Source organism: Sorghum bicolor, chromosome 10 (genome assembly GCF_000003195.3).
Source record: "Sorghum bicolor cultivar BTx623 chromosome 10, Sorghum_bicolor_NCBIv3, whole genome shotgun sequence".
Lineage (NCBI taxonomy): Eukaryota > Viridiplantae > Streptophyta > Magnoliopsida > Poales > Poaceae > Sorghum > Sorghum bicolor.
The window spans coordinates 17,660,879-17,669,948 of NC_012879.2; the positions used below are offsets into that span (position 1 = coordinate 17,660,879).

Below are 9,070 nucleotides of genomic sequence, written 5' to 3' on the forward strand. Positions count from 1 at the left end.
CACCACTACTACCAGAGCTGAACCAAGGATGGTTCGCTTACTCGAGAAGTCTGGGATTCATCTTCGGCAAAATTGTAGGTTACCACCACCACCCGCCATATGTGAAGAGTGGTGGGATGAAATAGAGAAGATTTCTAAGATGGCTGAAAAGAAGACGAACCAGACTCAACCAAAATATGGCTTGGGTTATGTTCATTCAGACTCATCTGAGAAAGCGAGGGTGAAAACAATAATGATCCATGGCGAGCGATGTGTCATATGACGTCCGTCGTTGCAAATACAAATGATAGGGAGGGTGCAGCTTCTGACAATGAGGATTGTAACCCGTGTCCTATACTTCACCAGTCACGATCCTTGCAAGCTGCTGCTAATGCTTATCAAGGGTTGAGAGACGAACAATACCTTCTAAATCGAATCCGTAAAAACATGAACGTGGAACAAGATGAAGTTCTTGATGCTGCTTCTGCTCCTCAACAACTCGAAGACGGTGTCCAATTGACTATTGATGAGCTAGTCGAGATCAACCTCGGAACTGAGGATGACCCACGTCCCACTTTTGTGAGCGTGACACTCACAATGGAGGAACGCGAAAGTTATCGAATTTTCTTAACAGAGTTCCGTGACTGTTTTGCATGGAGCTATAAGGAGATGCCTGGGCTTGACCCTCACGTCGCCACTCATAAGCTGGCCATCGATCCTCGGTTTCGGCCGGTCAAGCAGCAACCTCGTCGAGTTTGTCCTAAGCTACAAAATGACATAGTTGCTGAAGTTGATAAATTAATTGCTGCGGGCTTTATAAAGGAGGCGCAATATCCTCGTTGGTTATCAAGCATTGTTCCTGTTAAGAAAAAGGATGGTCAGCTTCGGATTTGCGTCGATTATCGCGATCTGAACCGTGCTTGTCCTAAGGATGATTTTCCAATTCCCATCACAGAGATGGTAGTACATGCTACCACCGGCTATGGCGCCTTGTCCTTCATGGATGGTTTTTCAGGTTATAACCAAATTAAGATGGACCCACAAGATGCATTCGATACAGCTTTTCGAACGCCCAAAGGGAATTTTTACTACACTGTCATGAAATTTGGCTTCAAAAATGCGGGCGCGACTTATCAACGTGCTATGACTGTGGTCCTTGATGGCCTCATCCATGAGACGGTTGAATGTTACATTGATGATCTGGTCGTGAAAACAAAGGATCGCCAAAAGCATCAGGATGATCTACGTATTGTCTTTAATAGGCTACGGAAGTATCAACTAAAGATGAACCCGCTTAAATGTGCCTTTGCGGTACAATCAGGTGTGTTCTTGGGCTTTATTGTTCGTCATCGAGGCATTGAAATTGAGCCAAAGAAAATTAAAGCTATTTTTGATTTGCCGCCTCCCCAAAATTTGAGTGACCTTAAATCTTTACAGGGTCACCTAGCATATATTCGACGCTTCATATCTAATCTCTCAGGACGCACTCAGCCGTTCTCGAGACTAATGAGAAAGGGTGTGCCATTCCATTGGGACGAGCAGTGCCAAAATGCGCTCGACAGCCTTAAAAGGTATTTCCTTAACCCTCCTGTCCTGGCGGCGCCTGTGAGAGGACGCCCACTAATTCTTTATATTGCTACGCAGCCCTCTTCGGTGGGCGCGCTGCTCGAACAGCATAATGATGAAGGAAAGGAGGTAGCATGTTACTATTTGAGCCGCACCATGGTAGGTGCCGAACATAACTACTCACCTATTGAGAAGTTGTGCTTGGCCCTCGTCTTCGCACTAAAGAAGTTGCGACACTACATGTTGGCGCACCAAATTCAGCTCATAGCAAGAGCAGACCCCATAAGGTACGTGCTAAGCCAACCGGCCCTGATGGGACGTCTTGGTAAATGGGCTGTATTTATGATGGAATTTGACATTACTTATGTCCCACAAAAAGCAGTTAAAGGGCAAGCTTTGGCTGATTTTCTTGCAACCCACCCTGTGCCGGACGATTCGCCACTAGTGATTGATTTACCTGATGAAGAGGTATTTTCCATCGGTATTGAATCACCGTGGGAATTATATATTGATGGTGCATCCCGTACCGAAACAAATCCTGACGGCACGCTTAGCAAAAGAGCCGGGGCCGGACTCGTATTCAAGACGCCGCAAGGCGAGACCATCTACCACTCATTCTCCCTCCTTAAGGAAGAGTGCTCAAATAATGAAGCTGAATATGAGGCCCTGATCTTCGGCCTTTTACTTGCACTTTCTATGGATATTCGGAATTTGCAAGCATACGGTGACTCTCAGCTCGTCGTTCGCCAAATCAATGATATTTATGAGGTACGCAAACCTGAGCTGGTGCCATACTATGTGGCGGCACGTAAGCTCATGGAGAAATTTCAGAATATTCAAGTTTCACATATTCCACGAGGCAAAAATGCCTCAGCTGACGCATTGGCTAAACTTGCAGCAGCGCTAGTGCTCCCAGGTGGCGAGCCCGCTGAAATAAAAATAGAAGAGAGATGGCTACTCCCCGCTGTCCTAGAACTTGTTCCTGAAGAATATGAAGTCAATCAAGTGACGACGATGATTGTTGAGCAAGATGATTGGCGTAAGCCATTCATTGATTATTTTAATCATGGCACGTGGCCAGATGATTCGGTGGAAAGGCGCCGCCTACAACAACGCCTACCATCATATATCTATAAGGCCGGGATCTTGTACCGACGATCATTCGGTCAAGAAATACTCCTGCGGTGTGTCTCAAGAAAAGAAGCTGATCAAATATTACAAGAGATGCATCATAGAGTATGCGGTGGCCATCAAGGGGGTGCCAAGATATATCATAGGATCAGGTTGGCTGGGTACTACTGGCCAAAAATCATGGCTGATTGCCTTAGAACTGCAAAGGCTTGTCATAACTGTCAAATTCATGGCGACTTCAAGCATCAACCACCGGTTCCGCTTCACCCTACCGTTCCCTCATGGCCATTCAACGCGTGGGGAATTGATGTTATTGGCTCCATTGAGCCTCCCTCATCCAAAGGGCATCACTACATTCTTGCTGCAACTGACTACTTTTCCAAGTGGGCTGAGGCCATACCTTTACGAGAAGTAAGGACGGACAACGTCATCAACTTCCTAGAACGACATATCATATATCGTTTTGGGGTTCCACGAAGTATTACATCCGACAATGCTAAGGCATTCACATCCACTAAGATGCAAAGATTCATTGCGAAGTATAATATTACATGGAATTATTCCACGGGATATTATCCTCAAGCTAATGGGCTTGCTGAGGCGTTCAATAAGACCCTTGGGAAAATACTTAAAAAGACTGTGACGAAGTATAAAAGAGACTGGCATGATCGTCTCTTTGAAGCCTTATGGGCATACCGAGTTACTATTCGTACTCCAACACAAGCAACGCCGTACTCCCTCGTTTATGGAAGTGAGGCAGTCTTACCACTTGAAGTGCAGCTCCCATCATTACGGGTGGCTGTCCAAGATGAACTTACAAATGATGAGCAAATTCGGCTTCGCTATCAGGAGCTGGATGCTTTGGAGGAGGGTCGTCTCAACGCACTCCAAAATTTAGAGCTATATCGCCAGAACATGGTGAGGGCCTATGATAAATTGGTGAAGCAGCGAGTTTTCCGCAAAGGTGAACTTGTTCTTGTTCTTCGACGCCCTATTGTCGTTACACACAGGACGAAAGGGAAATTCGAGCCGAAGTGGGAAGGGCCATTTGTCATTGAGCAGGTTTATGATGGTGGTGCATATCAGCTGATAGATGACCAGGGACTCCGTCCTATGCCGCCTATCAATGGCAGATATTTAAAAAAATATTTCGCGTGACTAATTGTCGGGCGATCCTTCCTCTTTTTTTAAAAAATATATAAACATGTTTTCTCTCGTTATAGAAAATGTGTCTTAAAATGAATGGACATCATGTCCAACAACAAAAGGCTTTCTCCCATATATGTCGTCAAGCTCAGTCCTCTGGTGGCTGTCATTCAAGGCATGTCCCTGGGCAGGGAATGCCCCGATCAACTTAATTCGAGGTAAAGGGACCTCAACACAAGCACATGGTTGGCACCAATAGGGGATAAAAGTGGGCAGATGAATTTCGATCCGTGCTGACTCTGAGAGTCGTGGGTTCACCACACCCTTCACCTACGTCCAGTTAAAAGGGAGTACCAAGCCTCTAGGGAGACTATAGGGAAAAGAGCATGAAAGGGCTACCTGACTCGACAAAAGTCTGAATCAAGTGTGAAGCCACATGCCACCCTAAGAGGTGATAACAAGGGCCAAAAAAAATAAGCCTGCGAGGATTATTAGTTACATAAAGTTGAAGAGCTACCCTCTGAATTCATTGAAGACAAAATCCAAGAAGCAAAATAAAAGGAGAGAAAGAAAAAGGATACATAGTCAAGTGTCTCGAAGCTCTCAATAATAAAAAAAAATCAAGGTGTCAAGTGAACGAAGGAGGAGGGTAGCTATTCATCGTCCTCGGCAAAAGTAAAGGCAAAAAAAAGAAATACCATAACCAGTTTCCCCCCAAACCAATTCCAAAAATATAGCCGTATCCTATGTTCCCTACTGGACAATGGTAGAAGGTGTGAGGCACATGACTGAAGGGAGGCTCGGAGATAATTTCTCTGACCTAAAGAGGTCCTAATGAAGTGCTAATCTCTCAACACGTATATCACGAGGAAACTAAACCTCAAGTGAAAGTTGTGTCGTTGACCTTTTATATCAAAATACACCCTTGGATGACGTCGCCGGAAGGTGCTCCATAGCTTGGTGACTCATGGGAAAGCCGACATTTTTTTTAAAAAAAAAAATAATATATTGTTCTCATTCTTTGGAATACAAGAAGAACTCAAGGCATGTCTATATTGACGCCCATCATGGCTTATGTGCCAAGATGGCCCTTCACCCACAAATTGGCCTATACGTTATTTGGCTAAATTATATTTTGGTAGTATACCTACGGAGCTTCGGACGTATATGCTATTTATTTGGGAGCAGTGAAGCAAGTCAGTACGACGATCGTGGAACTGTGAAACCCTTCAGGAGGGATGGCTAGCACTGTTGTGGCTAAACGGTTGCATCCATCTTGATGAATTTTGTTAATGATTCGACATCCCATTGACTGCTACGAGTATCTTTGGTCACAATGGGACTAAAGTGTTTATTCAGGATATAGTATGATTTTCACTATATCATGCTCATTGATATTACCCAAATGTGGCATGGATTTTCGTCATAATTTCTAAATATCACCGTAGTTGAGGTCTCAAGGCCCTCTAAGCTCATGGGGCTTGAAGAAAGTAAAGCCAGGCTATGACCATGCGGCCAGGTTCATCGAAGTTTTTATTGCCCCGAGTCGAATCTCCGCTGCTCTGCGCATAGACTCGACTCGGCGGGTGGCATTTGTTTGATAATTATTTTCAGCAGTAAAATAAATAGAAATAATATGTGTGAAGCAATATACAAAATGTATGTTTATAGGGAGGAACTTATGATACGTGGGCCATGCAACTTTAATTCATTAATGAAGTTCCATCACAAAGCGCATGGATATTTTTTTTTTAGCAAGTCCAGATCATGCACGTACGTGTACATGCATGTATGCTAATGTGCCTGGTCAAGATCAGCCGGGACTCTGGTTGGTTAGAGTTGGATCGTGTATGTATATCTACGTATATATGTCAGCTGATCTTGCCCTGATTGAATACGATTTGCTAGACGTCCGTGACTCTTGGGCAGTTTGTTAGAGATAAATCTTTTTTTTTCTCTTACGATATCCATCCAATGAAGATAAACGTGTTTGCTTGGGCGTGGGGCAAACGTCAAGCTACCTGCCCCTATATAAGTCAGCTCACGCCAACAGATGAAAAAAAAAGAGGAGGCATCGAGAGGTATCGCTGTCAAAATATACGCTAATCTCCCGGCTGCTTGCGCTGCTGCACGCTAAGCCTCCAGATCGTCAACCCGTCGTCGCTGCTGCACCCTGCACGCACGCCTGCGCTAATCACAGCATCCGCAGCTTCATCATGTCGACCGTCGCGTTCCGTGGTGAGCATCTAATCTGATGCGTCAAGTTCACAAGAGCAATCGTCCATAAGATCCATCTACTCCGAGCTTTTTTTACTCTATTATTACCATGACGGCGGAGAGGTCGTTTTGGCCTACTCTATTATTTCTATGGCGGCGGAGAGGTCGCTTTGGCCTACTCTATTCTTCCCACGGCGACAACGAAGGGTGCACCATGAAAGTCGTTCTTTTGATATACTATCACGAGAAGGCCAGCAACTTGACGACGTCAGAACCCTCGCCGCGCGAGGTCGTCTGTCGAGTTGCTGATGGCAAAGCCAAGCTCTATATACAAAAACGGGTTCAAGACGCACGAGACGGCAACGTCCCGCTCGTTGCAGGGCGCGAGACGGAAATTTCTGCTCGTCGCGATGCTAAAAGAAAGGATGCGCGAGATGGAAATTTCCGCTCGTTGCAGTGCTCGAGACAAGAACGTCCGCTCTTTGTGATGATAGAAGACAAGACGCGCGAGACGGAAAACCCGCTCGTCGTAACACGCAAGACGGGAAATTCCCGCTTGTCACAATAATGAAAAGTCAAGATACGAGATAAGAATACCTCGTTTTGTTATGAAATATTGATGCCGGGAGGCTGTCGATTCGATTTCGTAATGAGAAAGCATCGTTCAAGCAATACTTTGCCGCTAATTGATTTTTTGGCGGATTTCTACTATTTGCGTCTAGTACCGACAAGGCTAGACGGAACTCTGGCCAAGTGCCGACGAGGCGAGGTCACTAGTCCATCTACACGTTCCAATTGACGGGATCGGACAAGATCGTTGCTGGGCACCGACGAGGCAAAGGCAACTTACACGCGTCCGTGTTAATGAAGGCCGACGTACATGACTAGGCACCGACGAGGCGAAAGTCAACCCCTTTATTAACATATTCCGTTTATTACACCGACGTAGCGATAGTGATGTCACGACCGAGTTTCGGCGACATAAAGCCACCCATAATTATTATGCCGTATATCACATATGGCTATGACGGCGACCAATATATTTAACGACCAAAAAGCGCAGCTTAATCGGAGGTTTTCCGCAAGCTCGTCTTGCGGATGTAATTAACCGGACGCGCCCAACAGGCCCCGGGAATCGGCGAACTACGCAATTTTCTCTACAAGTCAGACCTCTCCTTAAGCATGACGCTGAAGACGGAAGAAGACAATTTTTTTCGTTGATCATGTATTTTGTATATTCAAGAAAGAATTAATGAAATATGTGGTTCTCGAATATGTGCGCATGTGTCTCCCTTGCATTACATTATTTTTCTATGTCTTCGCCCGGTTTTTGACCAAACAGCCGCAATGTTGAGTTACCGAATCGGCCATAATCTGCCCCTTAATGGCTTTAGCCGATTCATAACGCAGATCGAACTCCGACAATGCTAGAATCCACTTACCGATCCTGCCACTCATAATTGGCATAGACAGCATGTACCGAACCACATCATCTTTGCAAATAACAGTGCGCTCGGCCGATAGCAAGTAGTGCCTTAACTTGATACAAGAGAAATATAAGCACAAGCACAGTTTCTCAATAGCCGAATACCTGGTCTCAGCATCAATCAACCTCCTGCTCAAATAATAAATTACACGCTCCTTCCCTTCAAATTCTTGAGTTAAAGCCGAACCGATGACCATCCCATCGGTAGATAAATACAATCTGAAGGGCTTCCCTTGCTGAGGTGGAATTAGGACCGGAGGATTCACTAAATAATTCTTGATTTCATCTAGAGCCAACTGTTGTTCCTCTCCCCAAACAAACTCTTGATCGGCCTTTAGCTTAAGAAGAGGACTGAAAGCACGAATTTTACCAGACAAATTAGATATAAACCTTCTGACAAAATTTACCTTGCCGATCAAAGACAGGAGCTCGGTCTTGTTGGTAGGGGCCACTATCTTATTGATGGCATCAATAGATCTCCGACTGATTTCAATCCCCCGTTGGTGTACCATAAAACCAAGAAACTGTCCTGCCGATACACCAAATGCACACTTATTGGGTTTCATTTTCAAACCATGCTTACTTGTGCATTCCAACACCTTTCGTAAATCAGCAAGATGCTTTGTGAAGTCTCCAAACTTAACCACCACATCATCAATATAAATCTCCACCAGCTTGCCGATGAACTCATGAAATATAAAATTCATGGCCCTTTGATAAGTAGCACCAGCATTCTTTAAGCCAAAGGTCATGACTATCCATTCAAACAATCCAACATGACCAGGGCATCTGAACGCGGTCTTCGGAATATCTTCTTCAGCCATGAATATTTGATTGTATCCTGCATTGTCATCCATAAAGCTAATAATCCGATGCCCAGCCGCAGCGTCGACTAGTAGATCGGCAACTGGCATTGGGTACCCGTCCATCGGTGTAGCTTTATTGAGATTCCTGAAATCGATGCAGACCCGAAGCTTCCCGTTCTTCTTATAGACCGGAACAACATTGGAAATCCACTCGGCATACCGACACTGCCGAATAAATTTGGCTTCAATAAGTTTGGTTATTTCGGCCTTGATATCGGGAAGAATATTAGGATTACATCGGCGAGCTGGCTGCTGATGTGGCCGAAATCCAGACTTGATAGGCAACCGATGTTCAACAATTGATCGGTCCAAACTAGGCATCTCGGTATAATCCCAAGCAAAGCAATCTTTATATTCTTTTAACAAATCGGTTAACTGTTGCTTACACTCAGAATCTAACTTAGCACTAATAAAAGTGGGTCTAGGCTTATCACCACTACCTATATCTACTTGTATTAGATCATCGGCCGATGTGAATCCCTGGCCTAACTTTCCATCATCGGCGAACCTATCCATTAAAAACCTTCGTCAGAACCGACTGCTTGGATCTATGGAATCTCGTAATCGGCAACCTTGAGAAAATCCTTTTCCCAAATTTCTCATGAAATACACCTAGTCCTTTCATAGGTGTCTGCCTCTGCCGATGCGATGACATAAGAAGAATCTCCTGGGACAATTT

General features: G+C 44.9%; 1 protein-coding gene across 1 annotated transcript; it reads left to right on the forward strand.

Moving 5' to 3' along the window:
• LOC110431109 lies at positions 250 to 3,834 on the forward strand. Its single transcript, XM_021449813.1, has one exon. It carries the CDS (start codon positions 250 to 252, stop codon positions 3,832 to 3,834), a length of 3,585 nt encoding a protein of 1,194 aa, XP_021305488.1.

Bases quoted from the DNA above. Each gene is read 5' to 3' on its own strand.
- LOC110431109 (XM_021449813.1), top strand. From the start codon at position 250: ATGTGTCATATGACGTCCGTCGTTGCAAATACAAATGATAGGGAGGGT.